This window comes from Gymnoscopelus microlampas, assembly GCF_963454915.1.
Source record: "Gymnoscopelus microlampas genome assembly, chromosome: 6".
Taxonomy (NCBI): Eukaryota; Metazoa; Chordata; class Actinopteri; order Myctophiformes; family Myctophidae; genus Gymnoscopelus; species Gymnoscopelus microlampas.
This window is the reverse complement of record NC_139943.1, coordinates 13,808,012-13,831,175: the sequence shown is the minus strand read 5'-3', so window position 1 is coordinate 13,831,175 and position 23,164 is coordinate 13,808,012. Positions and strand designations below refer to the sequence as shown.

Below are 23,164 nucleotides of genomic sequence, written 5' to 3'. Positions count from 1 at the left end.
ATGATTGAAAAACATTAACCTTATGTATTATACAGTATATTGACAGCATTGAGTATTTACTAAAAAAAGAGGATGCAGATGGCTCGTTTCTGTTTGACAGAATAATAATTTCTTCTGAATAACCAGTAGCCCAAAGCCCATACGATATTACAGTAATTAATATTAAACTAGAAAAAGTGCTCCTCGGAGCACAGGTCTACGCCAGTGTGTGTGCAAAGTTTCACGCAGATCGGTGCAGTTATAGTTAAAAACGCAAATCGGCCTGTTATAGCGCCACCATGAGGCTGATTTGAAATATTTCAAGTGGCATTTCTTCCTCGGCCTAGTGGGAATGTGCATGTGAAATTTCACGGAAATTACAAGCTGCGTTCATGATTTGAGGCATTTTGTTCAAAACGGACCAATCCTGCAAACTTTGGAAGCCATTTTTAGCCAATCAGGAATGAATATGAAAAATACCGTTTTGTTAAATGACTATAGAGATACTGTGTATCGATTTAAGTGATATTTGGATACAATCTGTAGGAGTACTGTTAAAAAAAAGTGTTTGCAAAAAGTGGCCTCCTGCTGGCGCTATAACAGGCCCATGTGAATAATTTGGGTCAGAGGTTCTGAATTGGTATCCAGAGAGTGTGTGTGCACAGTTCAGCTGCGATCAAGCCAACGGTGCCGGAGATTAGCTGTCCACAGACAGAATGACGGACGGATGGACTGACGGACTGACGGACGGACGGACGGACGGACGGACAGGGTGCAAAACATACTCTCTCGCCATGCCTTCGGCCTGGCGGAGACAACTATAATATTCAAGTGAGAAGAAGGATGAACCAGAGGTCAGAACTTTACCCATATCAAGGAGGGTCGAGGTTCATGGTTGTTCTTTATCATTACATCTCGTGCACAGGTACTGTACATAAGAGTGAAACTTAATTTTGTTTGGCTTCCTTCAGACAACGTAGCAGCATACTGTAGACCATCCAGAAAATTAATGCGCTTATGCGATCGCAGAATTTACCGCATAATCAGCAAAATGGCGCATAATTATACGGGGGTAACGTTTTTTCAAAAAGGCCGCATCGCATAATATGCGCATCGCATCACATAATATGCACATCGCATCACATAATATGCGATTCGCATCGCATAATATGCACATCGCATCACATAATATGCGATTCGCATCGCATATTTTCGCATATTTTGCAACTTTTAACATATTTCGCATTTTTCGCAACTTTTCGCATATCGCATATTAACGCATATTGCCGCATATTTCACAACTTTCCGCATATTTCACAACTTCCCGCAATTTCAACGCATAAAATTGCAAAAAAAAACGCATATTTCGTTGCAAAATCAAGGATTTTAGCCCGCATAATCGAGAGTTTTAGCCCGCATAATCAAGGATTTTTGCCCGTGTTTTTCTGGAGGGTCTAATACTGTAAGTAATAATACTAATAGTAAAGAAAAAAAAGGAAAAAAGCGCCATTTATCAGTAGCTGTCACAGTATCTTATATAACACCACCGTACATTCTACTGTAATACAACAGTTTAGGTAGGAAAAGACCAGCGATTTAAGGTGTAAAAACTATGACTAAGTACACTTATTTTGTGAGCTTAAAGTGCAGACTCTGGTGCAACATTATTGAGTGTCATTAGTGAGCTATGCCAAACATCCAATGCCAACCATCTTTATTTCACTAAAAAAAATTTTTTTTTTTTTTCAGTTTAAACGGTCAACTATAATAAGACCCAAGCATTTTATGGTACTTGCCAAATTTCGGAACCATTTATTAATATTCTAGAGACATCTTTGGGTTATGATTTGTTTATGTTGCTTTTTTATATTGACAGTAAACGTATTCATTTGAAACCATTTAAAAACAAAAGACAATTCATCATTCACTCGTTCTATCAAAGTTTTGATATCTTTGTGCGAGGCAAACTACAAAGAACCAAGGATGGAATCCCATAAGATGTTCAACTCCTCAGATAAACAACCATTGATAGAAACAAATTGTTTTCTATCCTCTATAGTTTTTTTTGATTGACAGAATCAAATGCTTTGGTTAAATCTAAGAAAACACCAAGAACAACATTTCTTGTCATCTATTGCAGAAGTGATATTGTTGACAAGCTGCAACAGAGCTAGTTCAGCTGAGAATTTCTTTCAATAAACATACTGATTGTTGTAGAGGGTGTTGTGCTAAGTGATTTGTGATTGAATAAACACAATTCTCAACAAGTTAAGACAGGGAAGAATATACAGTACATATACTGTATAAGAATCTCCTGATTTGGTATAACTTTAGCAAGTTTTAATTCATGAGGGAAAACACCAGATTGCAAGGATAAACCAAAAATATGAATTAAGGGATGAATAATATAATCAATAATATCTTCAATAAAAAGCTGCTTCTAACCCATCATCATGACCCATCACATTTTTTTTTAAAGTTTGAGACGAAACCACACGCTTCGTTACCGCTGGGTGGATAAAAACTGCAGAGTGGTGAAAACTCTCGTTTTATCAAACTGTGGGTTCTCATCCGAATCATTCATGTTTGCTGCCAGTGAAAGTCAATATTAACACCCCCCCCCCCCATACACACACACACACACACACACACACACACACACACACACACACACACACACACACACACACACACACACACACACACACACACACACACACACACACACACACACACACACACACACACCATTAAAACCATTAGCATCTCTCTCTCTATTTTTGCGCTCCCACATGGGTTCCAGTCGGACAATATTAGGGATTGGATTGGAGCTTAACACAGGGAAGTGTGCTGCATTGTCTCATGCAGCTGCGCACCCTTCTAGGAACTGCTGCCAGGCTCCACCTGCAGCAGGTGGAGGCTGGGGTGGTGGAGGGGGAGCAGCAGGTTGCAGCTGGAGTGGTGCAGAGTGAGCACAGCTGCTCACCCTGCATCACTCCAGCTGCTACAACCCGCTGTAGCTCCTCCACCACTCCAGCTACAACCCGCTGCAGCTCCTCCACCACTCCAGCTACAACCTGCGGCTCCCCCTCCTCCTGCACCTGTTGTTTTGGATCTACATTTACAGTATGTACTATATGGGGAATAGGCTCTGTGCATAAATGTAGTCCCAGGTTTCCAGAAGGTGACATACCCGTTTCCTATTCCTGTTCATGTTTTCCATAGCTTCGTTTGATTGGCTCAGCAGCCGACCGGAAACACGCGTGAAGGTGTTGTGTGTTTCTGGTTCAAATCTGCTGCAGAGCCAATCAAACAAAGCTACAGTATGGGAAAGTGAACAGGAAACAGGTATGACCACCTTCTTAAAAACCCGTGACTGCAGTTATGTACAGTGCCTATGCAGAAGGCCTCTTATTTGGTAGAGGAGATGTAGCGTGCTCCCTCAGAGTACCCACAAATCGGACCCATTAATCACCAGACCAAATAAATGTATTAATCAGAGTAATTGTATATTCATAAAAGAATATTTTAACCCATTAAGACTGGGAAAAACATCTGTCATTTAAAATTTTAACCACTTTAACCATTATTTCATACTTTGGCTATTCAAAAATAGCAGATGTACAAGCTCATAGAGCTTGTATATCTGCTATTTATAGCTACAGTATGCTATACAAATCTATGAATATATATATCCTAAAGCGTTTGTAACTAAAATCTTTGCTTCTGGGGGTCCCTGGAACTAAATATTTTGATGGGGGTCCGCGGCCAAATACATATCATTTTGGGGGTCCTTGAGATGAAAAAAATATGAGCACCACTGATATAATAGCAACATAAGTGTTTCAGAAAACTGACATTTTTTAGAATCGGTTAATAGGTTAGTTCAACTCAGTTGTTGAGTTGTTCTGACTAACAATTCAAACAATGAAATCAAACATACAAACTGTTTTATACAGAGTGGACGGAGCCACACTATGTGTCATCTAATCTGACACTAATCTCTAATCAGAGCAGTATGAGGTTTCAGTGCCTTGCTCAAGGGCACTTCAGCAACGTTGGGAGAGGGGTAAGTGGAGAACATTCACTTTACCACCCAGATTTTTCATGCCGTATGGGGGATCAAACCAGGAACCTTTCGGTCAAAAACATGCTCCTTCCTCTACCCGCTGCCCCCACAAAAAAAATTGAGTGTATTTAGGTAACTGTCTGCATGTTAATAAGTACATAAATAAGCACATAGCTCTGCACCAGCTGAAATGCATCAGACTTCAATTGGATTGCTAAATATTCTAGGGAAATCTCAGTTAATTAGTGATTTCATTAGTGAGCCCACTCGTGTTACACCTACAGTACAGTACATCACTGCTTGACTGGATACTGATTTCACACCAAAATAGATTTTTAAATCAAATACAATGTTATGACTGATCTGCCTCAGTGATCATTATTGTGTCCTGAAATTAATACCCAAATGAATTAGAATCAGGCAAGAAGAAAAATAATCACTTAAGCTCTCCTACACACAGTACTTTGTTGTACGATGAATAGATAGTCTAAGCTCACAGTGTCATGCCTTGTGGACTTAGATAGATCAGATATTTTCTCGAGGCCTATTTTGAACTTTTTAAGATAAGAAATATACAGTATATATTTCAAATTTGGAAATTCAAATGTTCACCTATAATGAACATAGATCCATTTATTAATGACTTAATTCTAATTGACTGGGATAGGTACCAACTAATACCAAATCTTCATGATCCTTGGGACTTTTTATATTCTGAATTCAGTGTCAGTCATGGATAAACATGTTTCCTTGAACAGCAGCAAAGTCAAAGAAAGTCATCTTCCCTGGATAACTTATGATCTTACAAGTATTTTCAGGCACAGAGATAATACATTGGGCCACATTCAAGTCCAAGGATCCTGCTGACTGGAAAATGTACTGACAGTTGAAAAATAATGAGCAAAAACTATGCCAAATCCATGCAATCATTAAAAAGAATCTCTTGCTCATGACTTTATAAAAATTCTAAACAATCTTGGAATAAAGTCAAAACTGTAATGAATGTATCTCATAAAACTTTATCTAATCAGATAAGAGTTAACATGATCCACTTTTAGTCGCTCAAGCATTAAATCAGCACTTCTTCTCGGTCCGTTCTGCCATAATGACTCATCGTTCTATTGGTGATGTTTTTAACAATGTTCTGTCTCCTCGGCTACGGTCCCAGGTCTCTAAATTAAATTCTCACTTCCCTCACTTGCTTCCTCTCCTTGCATCCTAGTCCCTCCCACTGAGGATGCATGGAGGAAACGGTGTGAGGAGAGAGGAAATGAAGAAAATGGCACGTCGGTTTCTCTGAAGCATCATGTTTAGCAACCTCCATTTCCGATGAGAACAACACAGCTGAGCCCCACAACAACCAAACTTAATGACACAGTATAGAGTCTAAACAGAGTCATTATCTCTAAACTTTAGACCAATGGTTCTCAAACATTTTCATGTCAAGGATCCCTCACATTGATATGCATTTGGCCGTGGACCTCCAGCTGGAAAGATCTTGTGCCAGGGACCCCACATAAGAAAAGGTTTGTGTTTTTCAAGAATTTCAAAAATCTTTGAAAATAGCCAATCTACAAGCTTACAATGCATTATGGTACGACAAGTTGTGAGCTTGTATATTGGCTATTTTCGAATACCCGAAGTGGTTAAAGTGGTTAAACTGATTTTGATGCTATATTAACTCACTGAGGGCCATTAACGTGTTTCACATGTTTTTACCGCTATGGCGCTGGGTGCCATTAACATGTTTGACGTGTTTTTGAAAAAATAGTGTAAAAACATTTTTTTTTTTTTTTTTTTTAAACATGTTCAGAACCCAAGATATCATCATCTGAAGATGTGCAGCTCCATCCACTCCTTGTTTAACTTAGAACTGAAAAAGGCTGTATCTCGCTTCCTAAGCACTTTTTGTTTTCTGTGAAAAAAACTCTGGCACTTTTCAGAATCAATTCTGAAATAACTCTGGCAATCCTGGCACTCAGGGAGTTAATTTGGTAAATGAATTTAGCTGGGAAGAAGGACGGAACCTTCTTTGAGAACCACCAGTTTAAGAACATAAACACCCTGCTCATTGATGGCAACGAGAGAGTCTTTAGTTATGCCACAGTTTAATCTATTAGGACCAGGAACGCATCTGTGTCATGTTATATTTTAGCTATAACCATTATTTTATACTTTTGGCTATTCAAAAATAGTAGATATACAAGCTCATAGCGCGGCACCGAGTGCAGCGCTATGAGCTTGTAGATCAGCTATTTTTTTTTATCTAGATTTTTTTTGCAAATCTTTGAATATATATATTTTTTCAAGCAAACATCTTTAAAGGGATATTTCACTTTTTTTTTAAATGGGTCATTTTATCGTCTACTCAGGCTTTTGTGAGCAGAACGTTTTTAAGTTGCTTGATTCAGTATTTAGATATTTGATATTCATTTTATCAGACAGGACCCCTTCCTATACAAACCCATTATAACTTCAAACTCCATTTTTAACAGGTTAGATTCATCAAAAACACCCGTCCTTGGTTCTGGTGACTCATCCTGCCCTCCTAATACGTGAGGGGGCCGTGTTTTTTTGATAACTTTTTTCATTTATTTAATTTTTTTTTTATTGTATTTAAATGTTTTCATTTTCCGAAAAAAATAAAAATAAAAATATGAATGAAAAAAGTAATTTAAAAAACACGTATCTTCAGGTACGTATTAGAAGGACTGTCACCAGAACCAAGGACGGGTGTTTCCGATTGAAGTTACAATGGGTTTGTATAAGAAGGGGGTGTGTCTGATAAAATGAATATCAAATATCTAAATACTGAATCAACAACTTAAAAACTGTTTGGGGTGCTCACAAAAGCATTAGAGTAGACGATAAAATGACCCAAATTTGTTTTGAAAGTGAAATATCCCTGTAACTCAAGTCTTTGCTTCTGGGGGGGGGGGGATACCTGGAATAAAATATTTTCAGATGGGGGTCCACGGCCAAATACATATTATTTTGGGAGGTCCTTGACGTGAAAAAGTTTGAGCACCACTGATATATAGCAACATACGTTTTTTTTTTTTTAAATAAAGCAGATCTACAAGTTCATAGCACGGCACTCTGTGCCACACTATGAGCTTGTATATCTTCTATTTTTGAATAGCCAAAGAAATCTAAAAATGTCAGATGGTTTCCTCCCGGTCTTAATGGGTTAATTTGCCCCACTACAGTTTCACGCCGGCAACCTCTGTGATACCGACGCACGCGAGCAATCGTGCAAGCACACACATACAGTACTGCATTGGCAAAATCCGCTTTTCTTTTGCATTTGTTTATCTGCTAAAAGAGTGACTGTATGGTGAATCAGCTGTTTCACCATGCAGTGCAAGTCAATGAGGAGATTTTTATTTTAGGAATATAAATCTCTAATCAAAGGCGCAACGGAGACAGATATCTTCCCCATTGAACTAGTTACTGTACATCATGACATTGACAAGGTAACTACACAACACAAACCTCTACCAAAGTGTCATTTCTTCATTGTTTCCATTGGACCGCAATGGTGCTGTCTGTCGGACGGACAAGTTTTATGTTTTTTTCGTAAATGAATGCCCTACTTCGTCAAGAGTGTCGCACAAAAGTGAAAGTAGCAGATCTCCAAGATGTCAACATGTCGTAGATCTGCAAATTTCACTTTTTGATTTGGTTACAATAATAAAAAGGAAAGGTTTCGGATAATATGTAAATTAAGGTACAGTATTCATTATTTGATCTTCTGTCACGTAAAGCTTTACTTTGCTTCAATTCCTTCTTCATAACATCAAACTTCACATCATAAAACAATGTGTTGTTATGTCAATTTGCCAATATGGGATTATGCTGATGTTGTATATCAGGCTGCATCCAAAACTAATTTTCTGGCTGGCAATATATTGTAGTTTATGAATGTGCAGGTTTAGTCTGGGTTGTCCTTTCACAACTCATCATTGTAGGATGTATTAAAATATTAATTTGCCCTCTCCCATCATAAGGAGAGGCTGCTGTTTATTTTTTAAATGCAGACATTTCAATTGTCTTCACCATTTAAAACAGTTTATTTATCTTCTAATTGTCAAGACTCAGCTCTATGTTTCTTGTTTCTGCAGTCTCTAAGTCAAACCATTATGTTTAAAGCTCCCTCTGATTGAAATCATCTATAAATAAAAGATCCATATCATCTTTCCACTAGTTGTCTTCTTATTGCACAAATCATACATTTTATGCTCTGATTGGCATATGATTTTCTTATTACATAATTATGTCTTATTGTTTGATTGTTTTGTTTTTTTCGCATTTGGTACTTAATTATCTTGTTTTTTCATAGATAACTACATGAACCCTAGCGTCCCTATTCTGGGGCGAACCTAGTAGTAGGAAAAAATAGTAGATCTACAACAAGCTCACAACTTATATTTTCGGCCAAGTGATTGGAAACAAATATACGAGCCTAGAAATATACACCTGGCGGACACCAGGCAACAAAGAATATAGGGTTTAAGTGTTCATAGGTTTTGTCTAATTGGGTTTAAATTGTATTACTGTCGTTTTAATTAGAAGTATAAATTAGACGCCATACTGTACATCTCAAGGGGTTATTCCTAACACATTTCCAAGAGAGGATAAACTAATTTAAACTATTTTAGTTTAGTCTAAATGATCTGATGAGCTGCAGTAGTTGATGAATGCATGTAATGTATGTGTATGTACTGTATAACACATTTTAATGTTTTTGCATATGTTTGTACAACATACTTTAATGTGTGTGAATATTTAATTAGATCATATGCATCGGTACTGCAGCTGCAATTAGCAGTAGCCATACGGCACCCTGCAGAAATATACTGGCATCCTTGACAAGGTAACGCTACAAAAGGTACACAATACAACTAATGAGCTACTGCACATTCTGTACTGAGAACCTTTTCAAAATTGAGTTATTTTCCCTGAGGCTCATAACAAATATTTGCTTCCAAAGCGTGATAAGATTTCAAAAATAAATAAAAAATGATAATTTAAAAAATGTTTGCATCCATTCTGTCACCCACGTTTGTGGAGGCAATTAGACTGCAGTTTGTTGTTTGGTATATTTTACATAAAATGTAGAATAAACGGTGTCAACAAAGTATGGGCCACAAAGCTCATGAGAATATTAGCATTATTTTGAGATGTACTGTATGTATACTGTATTTTATCTCCATGTTTTCAAATACAGATTGGGTGTATCAATGAATTATTCTTGCCATGTTTGAATCAATGTCAAGTTACTGAAGCTTAAAGTCATACGTGTGACTGCGTAACATAATTTTTTTAAGTATTTTAGGCTACTTACTGTAGCTCCTTTATCTGTTAGAGCTACAGTTATAATGAGCTTTGTATTGCACCTTTCAAAACAGTGTTAGAAAATGCTTCACAGAAAAATCTATACAAATGAAATGACAAATGAGGCAATGAAACAAAACACAACAGATGAAATAATAACTAAGATAATATAAGTTAAAGCGGTTGGAGAACAAAAGCAGCTTTATAAAAGTGTGTTTTCAGGAGAGATTTGAAATGAGACAAAAGACTCTGCAAGCCTGATCTCCTCTGGTTGTTAGGCAGCACTTTGGAATGACCAGTAGAGCTTTGTCCTACTGGTCAAAGCCAGTGGTGGAAAGTACATTTACTTAAGTACTGTATTGAGGTATTTGTACTTAACTTGAGAATTTCCACTTCCACTTCCACTTCCATTACTTCAACTTCACTACATCTCGGATCCAAATATTATACTTTTTACTCCACTATATTTATTTGAAAACTTTAGTTACTAGTTACTTTGTAGATTTGGATTATTATTACAAAAGACACAGTAACTTCAGCTCTATATTCATTTCGGCCATTTGAAAATAGCCGATCTATAAGATCACAATGCGTCGCGATGCGACACATTGTGAGCTTGTAGATCTGCTATTTTCAAAAGATTTTTATGCAATTGAAAACGGGACATTCTACATAATGAGTACTGTCCAGGGTCCCCACACATTTTTAGCAATGAATTTCCAAAACTTTTCCAGAATATTTAGCCCAATTTCCAGGCCTATATAACAATCATTCGGCGCAATAATGTGTCTCTTACTCCTATGTAGAATGCCCAAAGATAGGCAGTGTAGCAAAAATAAAGTTTGAGACATACATTAGGCTGCCGTCACACAGCCCGTTCGGCGAAAAACTACTTATGTTACATATTTCGTGTAATATTATTCATGTTTATGAAAATGTTTTGTTTTAACAAAATCAATAGCCAAAAACAATGCATAGTAGCCAAATATTTTTCCAGGACCCTTGATAAATTCCAGGACCTTTGATGATGTTTGATCAATTTCAAACCTTTTCCAGTACTGGATTTTTTTTTTTTCAATTTCAAAATATTTCCAGGAATTTCATGACCGTGGGGACCCTGACTGTCTACTTTTGGTACTTCAAGTAGATACCAATACTTTTGTACTTTTAGAATTCAAGTACATTTAGAATTCCGGACTTTTACTTGTAACAGAGTATTTCTACGTTGCAGTTTTGATACATTTGAGTACTCTTTCCACCACTGCTCAAAGCTCCCAGAATTCACTCCAAAAATAAAATCAGGGAAGCACCAATGTCTGAAAGAAAATGTATATTATTATAACAATACGATATTATCATCACAATATCATCATCGGGGGTTTATTTGTTCAAAGAATATTGTGATGTTTGATGTTGTTGTCCATATCACCCATTAGCTATTTTTTTTAATTAGGCTGAATAAAACTGGTGACATACTTTGGCAACCATCTATTGTAGGAAAAAAGTTTTGACAACTTTTGAAGCAAATAATGTGGCGTAGCTGAGAATTTGCCTTTCATTAAAATGACACCTTGTACATTTTTGCAGGCGTAGATCTGATTACTTCAGCACATTTTGCTGATGGAAATAGCTCTGCAAAGAGCTGTGTGTGCTTTTACAACAGGACTAAAGTATGAATGATAATCAAAGGAACAGCCATGTTTAATACAGATAACTCTGCATGGTCATATTCATACATCACATGTCGTTGTTGTCGGGCGGAAACCTCGTACGCATGTCCAAAACGGTTACTTTTCAGAAAATGGGGGGGAAAATAACCTGTGTTCCAATGGATCCAATGTTGTTATTATTTAGTCACAAGCTCTTTTTAATATATTTCATTAGTTCAATATTAATAAAACCCAGAGAGACACACTTCCACTTTCACCTTCAGGCACTTACAGTATTTATTCATTTTAATTAACTAAAAAAATGTCAAAAGCCAATCTACAAGCTCAAGCTTGTAAATTGGTTTAATTTCTTTTGGTTAATTTTGTGGACTGTAGCATGACAAAGTAGGCCATTCATTTACAAAAATAAACAAAAAACAAAAAACTATTTGTTTTTAAATATGGAGATATAAGGTTTCTGCCTCACAGCGACAATATCAAGTCTGAACGAAACAGAGCTGGGGTGCAAACCTTGCCTGAACATCTCTGTTGATTGTTTGTTTTCCATTCCTGAGATATTACCGTTTTTGTATGTGTGACCTTGACTGTTACCTTTACCTTTGGCGATGTCAACCCAACACTTAAAGGGTAATTTAAAAACCTTAAAGGGTAATTTCACTTACAGTACATCACTTTACATCTACTTGTGTGTGCACCCTAGAGGTTGCTTGATTCAATGTTTAGATATTTAAATATTAAAATATATTAAAAAATATTATTTGATGTCACTGCTTCTAGTGACTGATATTGTCCTTCTAATGAATGGGGAGACCTTAATTTCTCCTTTAGTTATTTATTTTTTAAAGTCTAAGAAAGTCTAAGAAGAAAAACAATGACCTACTTTTTTAGTGCAAGTCTACTATTAACATAATGAAATGGCTAATGAAAATAAATGAACAACTTACTTGTTACTTACCAGAAAGTTGTCTGGGGTGCACACCACACAAAAGTCAGACTAGACTAGATGAAAATGACACCAGAAGTGTTTTAAAGTGAAATCTCCCTTTAATGATCTCATTCACACCAACTGTTATGAAAATCTTTCCATCCATTCTCAAATTATTTTGTACACAGACAGATCTTGACCTTGAAGATTGACCATTTCAACCCAAAACTGAATTACTTCAACCTTATTTTGGGCATGGCTTATTGGGGAACAATTATGATTATTCTTTACAAGTTCTACAAGCTCACAACATGTTGCATCGCAACCATTGTGAGCTTGTAGATCGGCTACTTTTGCTTGACAATCTTGTACGACTAAGTAGTAGGGTATTAAGTGATGAAAAAAAACATAAAAAGTTGAAAAATGGAGATGCAAGGTTTCTGCCCAACAGCAACAATATGAACCCTATATATTTAGTTGTCCAGAGTCCCCCAGGGCTCAATACTAGTCCCCCTCCTTATTTCCTCCTCTACACCAAACATCTTCTGCAAGAATCGCCGATATACCGTACATGCTCACTCACAACGCGTCGCGGCGCGACAGGTTGTCAGCTTGTAGATCGGCGATTTGTCACCAAACGTTCACCCCAGAATAAGGACACTAGGGTTCATGTGGTTACACTGATGTTTTATTCACTAGAAAAAAAGTCATGGATTGTGAGCTTTAAGTGATTAGTCATCTGCTCGGAGCAGCCTGCTGATCTTTCTCACCAAGTTTGATGAAAATGCGGCCATCCATTCCCAGACGCACACACAGACAGATAGCAGCAATTAGAATACCCCGCCTCGCATCGCTGTCGGCCGGGTAACATGGCGGCGTATAGTTTCTCTTTAGTCCTCTATTTATACTGTAATTGGGACTCTGAATGGCGCCTTTCAGTATGCAAAGAGCTTGTTAAAAGGAATTCAATTTTGAACAGTCTTTCCATTGAAATGGAAATGGGGGCAGTTATATTTCTATAGAAGACAATAATGGTGCTCTCCGCTTAAAGGAAAATGATGGATGTGAATTATGGTGTCAGGGTGGAGGCTCACCCTGCAGCAGAGAGGTTGCCGTGGTTACTGTCTCGGGGACGCCGTCCACGCTGTAGATGGACTGCAGGAATTCTGGGACACAATCGTTCTCATCCGTTAACGATACCTGGACCTGGGTAGTGTGGAAATAGAGGGGAGGGGAGGGTGGGATGGTAGAGGATGGAAGGGGAGAGGAGAAGAGAAGAGGGTAGGAAAGGTGAAGAGACGAGACGAGACGAGACGAGACAAGAAAAGAAGAGAAGACGAAAAGAGTGGAGAGGAGGGGGTGGGCGCGTAGAGGATGGAAGGGGAGAGGAGAAGAGAAGAGAAGAGAAGAGAAGAGAAGAGAAGAGAAGAGAAGAGAAGAGAAGAGAAGAGAAGAGAAGAGAAGAGAAGAGAAGAGAAGAGAAGAGAGGAGAAGAGAAGAGAAGAGAAGAGAGGAGAGGAGAGGAGGAGAGGAGATACAATTAGAATGATTTTAATAACCCTTAAGTCTAGTAGACAGCCACAGGTAATTCTCTGTACAGGAGGCTGACCTCAAGCTAAATTGCACTTCATATTTCCTCAGCTTGCCAGTCCGATGCACATTTTATCTTCCACTTCATGGTTTGCTCGAGTCAAAAATAGAAATGTTCTGAGCATGTGTGTGCTCAAAAGCGTGTGTTTTCAACAAAGGCCCATGGCCGCCCTGTGCCCTATAATCTCCCTGTCAGCATCATGCGTACAGTGTGAAATGACAGCCGAGTAATAGTCCTGAAATACCTGGGATCAGTTTACCCAGCAGCCCCAGAGTTACCGTGTCCACATTCACAGCACTGAGCTGAACCCCTCTAAAGCAGTGGTTCTCAAACGTTTTCATGTCAAGGACCCCCTAATTGATATATATTTGGCCGCGGACGCCCATCTGAATTTTTTTTGTACCTCCTAAAGCAAAGGTATGAGTTAAAAATGTTCGCGTTAAAAAAAATACATATATTCAAAGATTTTCACATTTTTTTAAAAATGTTCAAAATAAGCAGATCTACAAGCTCATAGCGTGGCACTCGGTGGCCCCCCCGCCCCCACCCATGGACCCCTGGGGGTCCCCGGACCCCACTTTGGGAACGAATGCTCTAAATCTCTGGGGTGAAATAAAAGTCAGACATCATGAATCTCTGGGGTGAAATAAAAGTCAGACATCATGAAGACTGACTATCACAATCTTTGAATTAAGAATTTACAATGATACTGAATATCTGAGTTTCACTGGAAAAGGATAACGTTGTATTTTTTTTAAAGATTAGCAGCTCCCGTGCCAAGTACCTGAGTTTCTTCTGTAGTTATTAATTTCATCTCCTGGATTCCAACACTATGATAAACACTTTACCAGAGCCTGGCACAAATGCATGTAACAACATTCAAAACAAAAAAACTAAATAAAATGTGTACGCAAAAAAAGGTTTTGGTTTTAGATGTTCAGGCTAATGTGGGCTAATTGTTGTTGTTGCTGTTGTTGTTGTGCCAACATGCAGCTAGTGTTTTGGTTGATAGTGTTTTGGTTTGGATTTCGTTGTGAACACTGAAACCTCACAAGGTGTATAACGTGCAGCCTCCCTACTGAAAACCACTTTCAGTGTGCCTGGATATGGTAAATGCTGTTGTAGATGGCTGGGCTTTTGAAAAAAAAAGCTGGAAGAAATTGCACTTTGTGTCTCCAGTCTGTTTTGTAAGCTCTTAAACCATCCATCCAGGATTTGGGGGAAGTGTTGGGCTGTTAGTTCTTCAGTGCTGCGTGTGTGTGTGTGTGTGTGTGTGTGTGTGTGTGTGTGTGTGTGTGTGTGTGTGTGTGTGTGTGTGTGTGTGTGTGTGTGTGTGTGTGTGTATGTATGTGTATGTGTGCGTGTGCGTGTGCGTGTGCGTGTGCGTGTGCGTGTGTGTGTGCGTGTGTACGTGTATGTGTGTGTGTGCGTGTGTACGTGTACGTGTATGTGTGTGTGTGTGTGTGTGTGTGTGTGTGTGTGTGTGTACGTGTATGTGTGCGTAGTACGTGTGTGCCATATGCACACTAGCACTGATGCACACACTGTTGTCATAACTACCAGTACATGCAACATCTTACAATGGAGATGACATCAGACTTAAGGCAAAACAACCCAAGAAATACTTCTTGCCCCTGTATGTCACCATGGACTGTATGATTACTGTGACAAAGAATTGGGTGTCTCACCAGATCTCAACTTGCTAAAAGATATTGGCAACTATTAAGTCAACTGAACTTGCAGTACACGTGCTTTCATGTACTTTTACTTGGTGAATGCATAGCTTTACATATTGTAACATACTACGTTTGTTTGCGTACTTTTTTTTTTACCACTTTCACCAAGCATTTACAGTATGTGTTACAGGTTTAAGCATTAATTTGTTCTTCCTTCTTTTCCATACTCACCATCACCATGCAGGACAAAACAATGTTTGACATGGCACCGCACAGAACTTATGCCCTTATGTGATTGGTGGCTCATATTCTGAGTATCTGTACTTTACTTGAGTATTTTGTTTTGGATACTTAGGACTTTTACTCCACTTTTCACTTTACAGTACCTTGGCTTTCAAAGACAAATTATTGTACGTTTGACTCCGATAAAGTATGTTATGAGTTAAGCACTTAAGCCCTAATTCAAATAAAGTAGAGCGAAAATTGCAGATCTACAAGCTCGCAACACATTGCAACATGATGTAGTATCTATAAAGTTCTTTGACTGAAGTATAGGGTTGAGTCCACCAGTGCCTACAGATATTATGGTATACCAACCCGATCTCACACAACTTAGTATTCATTGCACGGACTGTCATTCAGTGCATAGACACCTAGAAAACCCAGGGGATTGCTCACAGGGGATTGCTCACATTTTAAATGAGTGAGACAGTTAACGTTTTCTCTTATCATCCATTAAAGGACAAGTCCGGACTAAAATAACATATAGCCTTTTTTTCCTACTTTTATTGATCCCAAATGACTGGCCATGGGGTCTATTTGCAGAATAGTCCCTGTCGTCCGTTTTCCACTGCAACCCAGTGGGCTTTTGGGCTCCAGCATAGAGTGGAGCCCAAAAGCATATACAGTAACTACTACTTATTCTATTTGTTGCAGCCAAAAGTGATGTTGTGTGTTTTGCCGGAAAAGACGCACTGTGATTGGCCAGTATATTGACTTTGATTGGCAGTTGTGCCGAACGCTCACCCCAAAACATGATTTACGAGACTGTGGCGGCTTGTGTGGGACAACCAAGGCATGGATGCGTGTGCAATGACAACTAATAACCAATTCATTAAAACAAAAAAAAGTTTTGCCCACAACAAATAGCAGAGTAGAGATATGCTTATGGGCTCTACTCCATGCTATGGGGGCTGCTAGGGAAACTGGACGACAGGGGAAATTCTGCAAATAGACCCCATGGCCAGTCATTTGGGGTCAATATAAGTAGGAAAATGGCTATATGTTATTTTAGTCTGGACTTGTCCTTTAACTTGTGTTTTTTGTTTGTATTTTAAGTTAATGTATTTTTGGCAAGCACTGTAAATAAATGAGCAGGCATCATCAAGTGCATCCTGAAACCAGCGGTGGAAAGTACATTTATTTACTCAAGTAAGGACAATATTCATGTACATGTACTTTACTTGAGTATCTCCATTTTTCGATACATTATACTTCTTCAGTACATCTCAGCGGCAAATGTTGTTCTGATTACTCTGATTACTCCACATTTTTTTACTGCAGATTATTATTACAAAACATACATGAACCACTTACAAGAAAGCATACAGAGGAAGAGGTTGGCGAAGAACAAATGGGATAGCCAGAGAGACGAAGAAAGTAGGCAGGAGTACAAGGAGATCCGGGGTAAGGCGAAAGATTATTACTTAACTAAACTATCTAACTAAGTACTTCTTCCACCACTGCCTGAGTCTGCCTTCGCACCACCTTTAAACCTTAAAAGCAGTGGATGTCACCTCAGCCAGGCCCCCCCAATCAACGCACTCAACATGAAATTAACAGCAATTATACCACACAGTTAGATCGGACCTCACGTTGTGAGTAGGTGAGAGACATCCTAATGATGGCGATTATCTCCCAATATAGCTTCATCTTCATAGTGGCTACCATGCAGCTAATACCAGTGTAGTTTTTGCTTTCTTTGCTGTCTAACAATAAATATTAATACTGAAACACTGGCAGAATAGCAATAATACACTTGAGGTTGTGCTGTATGATGTGATATATTAGCACTGCTGTGCTGAACTACTGTGTGATAGGGGTTTTAGGGGTGCAACAGCTAATCAAACTAATCAACTTAATGTATGGGGGAAATTTCCTGGAACATTTAGATTTTTTTTTAAAACAGTAGCATAAATTGATTATTAAGTCTAATAGGATTGCAACAATCAGACTAATCAATTTAGTTGATTATAAAAAAATATATACTTTTTTTATGTTGATTTGTTGATTTATAGAAAATTAAATATATAAAAACGATAATGCAAAAAATGTAACTATATATTAAAAATGTGCTTCTCGATTATTCGACTTCCAAAAAAGTAACCAGTAGGATTATGACTAAGAAAATAATTGATAGTTGCAGCCCTTCCTGTGACAACCAGTATCAGATGGTACTGTATAGAAGAACTTGCTCTTGTGTATTACTGCTTAATTAACACATTGGGCCTTCTGTCATTCACATGCATTACATTCACTCAGTAATCTGACTGGCAAGTGACGAGACACCTTTGAAATGTCTTCAATAGAAGAGGAAATACTGCAAATTAAATGATGACAATGTTTTTAGTTTTGCATTTTTTTGTTTAGTTTTTCTTGTTAAATCAAATGTTTTTTTTCTGAATTGGCAACAAAAATACTTTAACTTTGGAAATAATCCAGTTTGAAAAAGAAAAAGGCGAAACATAGTTTTTTTAAAATATATTTCAGAGACTGGCATCTAGTAAAAAAGGCATCTTTCCTGGTGATAACTATGCGGTGGGTAGATGAAGCCGGCTATCAGAGAACTCAGCAAGAGAGGCGTGAGATTTCTTTCATTTGGATTTGGTGACAAGATGATTTTCCAGACTGACTTAATATATATAGGGTCACAGTGACCCTCAGCTCAACTTGGCTTACTTGATATAAGTGACAAAATCCGGTATGACTCATTTTTACACTGTTCCTCTGTGTGTGTGTGTGTGTGTGTGTGTGTGTGTGTGTGTGTGTGTGTGTGTGTGTGTGTGTGTGTGTGTGTGTGTGTGTGTGTGTGTGTGTGTGTGTGTGTGTGTGTGTGTGTGTGTGTGTGTGTGTGTGCGTGCGTGCGTGCGTGCGTGCGTGCGTGCGTGCGTGCGTGCGTGCGTGCGTGCGTGCGTGCGTGCGTGCGTGCGTGCGTGCGTGCGTGCGCGTGTGTGTGTGTGTGTGTGTGCGCATGCGCTTGTGCGTCTGTCTGTCTGTCTGTCTGTCTGTCTGTCTGTCTATCTATGATTAAATAGGAAACTGATGAGTAGGTAGTAGTTATTGAGGTTCCTGTGGTATGTTTGTTAGTGAAATGTTTTATTTTTTTAAGGATTTTAGGGACTTTTGTATTGATGTTGTAAAAACATTGTAAATATGTATTTGATGTATCCCATGTATCCCCACCCCCCTTCACACACACACGCACACACTTTGAGTGGCCTGAATTTATACATTCATGCACTCACCAGCACCACACTACATGACCTCATACACACCTCATACTAAGGGCTGCAATGGAAACAAGCAGTAAGCTTTTTTGCATTATCCTTTCTCGCCTGCCTGCCTGCCTATCTATTGATGGTACAGTATCTATCCGTATGTATTTCACTTTATCTTTGATCCATACAGACAAAAATCATCATCCATACAGACAAAAATCATCAGTGTAAATGTATTGTAATTCTGACAGTGTACATCTGTACACTATCAGAGTTAAAGATGTCTTTTAAACTAACCTCTATGGCAGTGCTCAGGCCACTGGGGTCCTCGCTGGCCCTCACCATCAGCAGGTACCTCCGCTGGTCACTCTCATAGTCCAGAGCTCTGGTCAGGCTGATCTCTCCAGTCTCAGGCTGAATACTGAACAGACTGCTGGGATTGATCAGCAGGCTGTAGCTGAGTGACAGCTTCTGGAAGGAAATGGCAAACACCACCAGGAAGCTGCAGGAAACAGAGGAAGGAGAGGAAATATTTGATTGTCGGGCAGAAATCTTGTATCTCCATTTTTCAACGTCGCATTTTTCAACTTTGTATGTTTGTTTGTTTTTGTTATAAATTAATTCCCTACTTCGTCATACTACAGTGTCACACAAAAGTAGCAAAAATAGCGGATCTGAATTCAATTTTAGAAGATTGAAAGTGGTTAAAGCGGCACTACAGTATGTAACTTATATGTAATGATTCAATGAATTTTATAATTTATACAATTGGGGTGGTTGTTTTTTGTCTCCCTGCTCTTCTATTGAGACATTTTAGATCCTGTGTCAAGGTGAGAGACATGACCTTTGACACAATCCTGTTTCTGTTTTGACACAAAGTTTGACCTGAAGGTCAAGATTCAATGTTTCCCCTGAGCAAGCAGGCTGGCTCTATTAGCTCATTGGGAAAAATGTCAGCACTTCGCGCAGGACACCCCGGTTCAAATCCGGGGTAGAAGAGGAAAATGACAAAAAAATAAATAAATAGAAATAGAAAATAGTACAGCTTTAAGTGCGTCTGTGGGTTTTATGAATATTAAACCAATGAAAAGTATTAACAAGGGCTTGTGACTAAATAATAACTATGGTGGATCCATCGGAAAGCAAAGGTTCTTTTTTGACATTTCCTGAAAAGTAACAGTTTTGGTCATACAAGGTTTGTATGGTATTTGACACGCGCCGGCACTGACTGAAGATCGATCAAAACCCCTCGAACCAGAAATGTTCTGCACTTGTCAGCACTCTGAAGTATTTTTTAAAATCCAGTCCAATATGTTCTGAATCCAAATTAAGCCGTTGTTGTTGTTCTTTTGTCAATACTAGGCCAAAAAGGGGAATCAGATGTGGCCTAAAGGTGAAGCGTTTTACAGGCCCCCGGTCAATGCACTCTAATACAGTTTTTTCCCAAATGTAAGATCCCTTTGGGTCGCAGACCCATTTTTATGGGTCACGAGTAAATATCAAGTTTTTTAACCTTTCCTACACAAAAGGAAAAAAGAAAAACTTTATTTTTGCCACAGGCTGTGAAACAGCCGCAGGCCGATGAATCGACAGGAAAGAAAAGTGACGTTTGAGCGACCTTTTGATGATTGGCCGATCTCGACCTCGACCGCTGGAACACTCCTGCAGCCAGCGGACGGAACAGAAATGGATAGGTCATGGATAGGCCTTTCACACCTAAAGTCCTCTAAAAAGCTCCGGTCGGATCTAAATTGTTACTTTTTGCAATAGGTCTGGTTTGTGTTCACACCGTCCTGTGTTGTTAGCAACCAAAATGTACAAACAAATGATGACACGTGTTCGAACAGGCGGTTAAGCATTTCTAGGGAAAATCACTTCATTGACATAGTCACTGGTGGAGGTGGGGAGAATGAGGTGTTAATGTTGTGGGAGTTTCTGCCACTATTTTCTGTCTCTCAAAGAGTTTGTTAACGATTGCTGTAAACTTTATGCCAACTTGGCATTATTCGTAATTGTACTTAATTGCTTTAATGTGACAGATGAACTGGCAATGAACTACACATCTTGTACTAAAATGTGTGTGTTGAACACACAGCTAATTTCAGTCAACATTAATTCCTCTACATGTGTTCGCCTACTGTATAGAAAAGGCAGAGAAGCCTGTGGCATATGATCTATTCAAATAATTTCTTGTTTTGACAACATGTCACAATGCGAGACATTGTGAGCTTGTAGATTTGCTATTTTGCACTACTATTGAAATACTGTTGCGCTCAAGTGATTCACCCATTAAAACCGGCAAAGCATATGTGTCATTTTAGATTTTAGCTATATATATATATAGCACATTGGTTCTGCGGCCAAATACATATAGTTCCTTGACATCAGTGGCGTGCACAGACATTTTGAGGGGCAGGTGCTCAAGAAAATTATACTTTTTTTTGTTTACTTGGTCTGCTCTTTTTTCCCTCTACACCTATACCTCTTTGCCAAAAATAGCCGATCTACAAGCCCACAACGCCTCGCAGCGCGAGGCGTTGTGAGCTTGTAGATCTGCTATTTTTGGCTAAAGTTCTCCTCAGAAAAGTGATGCTAGGTTTCGAGTAGTTATGGTAAAAAGAAAAATCATATCACATAAAGATTTGGCGGACCCCCTGTAGTAACTCTGAGGACCCCCTAGGGGTCCCGGACCCCCTGTTGAAGACCCCTTCTGTAAACTGGAAGGGCACTTCTGGTCAAGAGGGCAAAGGGCAGGTGCTCTAGCACCACCTAAAGTCTATCTGTGCACGTCCCTGCTTGACATGAAAATGTTGCCACTGATATAGCAACATAAGTTTTTCAGAAAACTGTTTTTAGAATAAGCCTCAGGTCTTAATGGGTTAATTCATAATGTACTTTTGTAAGTCTGGGTCCCAGGGAGACAGCCGATTTCTCCTCTGGGTCTTGCGCTGAAAAACTTTGCCAGCCCCTGCTGTAATCTAATGCAAGGTTGTTAGACTGCTCAATTTATTTCTTTGTTTTTGTGAGTTTGTTTTTGTGGAATGTTTGCTTTAGCCCGACTCTGTTTGAATACATTTGATCCGGGGTATTTACGCTTGTTTGCTCTCCAATGCTAAAATTAGGATTCATTAACATTCGAAGTGTGCTTGTGTTTGTAGGTCGACACAAGTAATTGTGCAAATTAGCCTGTGTGTGTGTGTGTGTGTGTGTGTGTGTGTGTGTGTGTGTGTGTGTGTGTGTGTGTGTGTGTGTGTGTGTGTGTGTGTGTGTGTGTGTGTGTGTGCATGTGTTGGCATGCTAATGAAATGTTTGTGCATTCAGAAGGATATATAAGCACACTGTATGTGTGAACATGTGTTCATGCAGTACAACATATGTACTGCATGTAGTCAGTGGTGTAAAGTAACTAGTACATTGACTCAAGTACTGTTAGTACTCAAGTACAATTTTTAGGTAATGTACACTTCTACTCCACTACATATCAGAGGCAAATATTGTACTTTTTACTCCACTACAATTATTTAGAAACTTTATAGATTTAGATTATTATTACAAAACATACATTAACCACACAAGACCCTATTTTATACATCTGATCTACAAGCTTTTAGATTGCAGTACGACATGTTCAGAATTATTTAAACATATGATTTATACATTTATAAAATATGATTTTATAGACATTTTAAATCATTTTCCCATGGACCACCTGTAAGTATGGCACGGACGGACCACCGCTGGTTGAGAATCAGTGACCTACAGGACAGTGCTTCTCAGACATTTTCATGTCAAGGACCCCCAAATTAATATGCATTTGGACACGGAGCCCCATCTGAAAAGATTTTGTCGGCAGGGACCCCCGTAAGAGAAGATTTGTGTTGTTAAAATGTTTTTAGAAAATAACCAATCGCGTTTTCAGCTTGTAGATGAGCTATATTCAGCCAATGTACTGTATATAGGGTTAAAGTGCTTAAACCGATTGTAATGCTACTATCCAGTATTAACTAATTTTGCTGGGGATACCCTGGACCCCCTTCAAGGATCCCACTTTGAGAACCAGTGACATACAGTATAGGACAGATGACAGTATCAAAGTGGCAATTGAAGGACTTTTAAGACCTTTTTACTGCATCCATACCATTACTGCATCAAAAGTAGGCCTAATCAACAAACTATACAATCAAAATCGGTCAAACATTGGCCAAATTGTCAAATAATATAAGAAAGAGGCAAAACTTTAGAAAATAGCCGATCTACAAGCTTGCAGATCAGCTATTTTCACAATATTTTTCTGTGGAACTAAATTTTATGCCTCAACTCCTACAATGCCAAGTGTCAGGGTGGGGGCTCCCCAGTACAAATATGATTTCTTCGGGTGGTCGCGGCCTGAAAAGGTTGAGAACCAGTGTGACCTAACAAT

The 23,164-nt window shown here is 38.7% G+C and overlaps 1 protein-coding gene across 1 annotated transcript in view; it reads right to left on the bottom strand.

Annotated features, from left to right (window-relative positions):
• Positions 1-23,164, bottom strand: part of LOC311047275 (neural-cadherin-like) — a gene marked incomplete at both ends in the record, with an annotated part of 231,151 nt that overhangs the window by 145,512 nt on the left and 62,475 nt on the right. The window contains 2 exons of the mRNA XM_084059930.1: positions 13,075-13,186; positions 19,042-19,246. Coding sequence (XP_083916056.1) covers positions 13,075-13,186; positions 19,042-19,246 — 317 coding nt within the window. The remainder of the gene's footprint in view (positions 1-13,074; positions 13,187-19,041; positions 19,247-23,164) is intronic.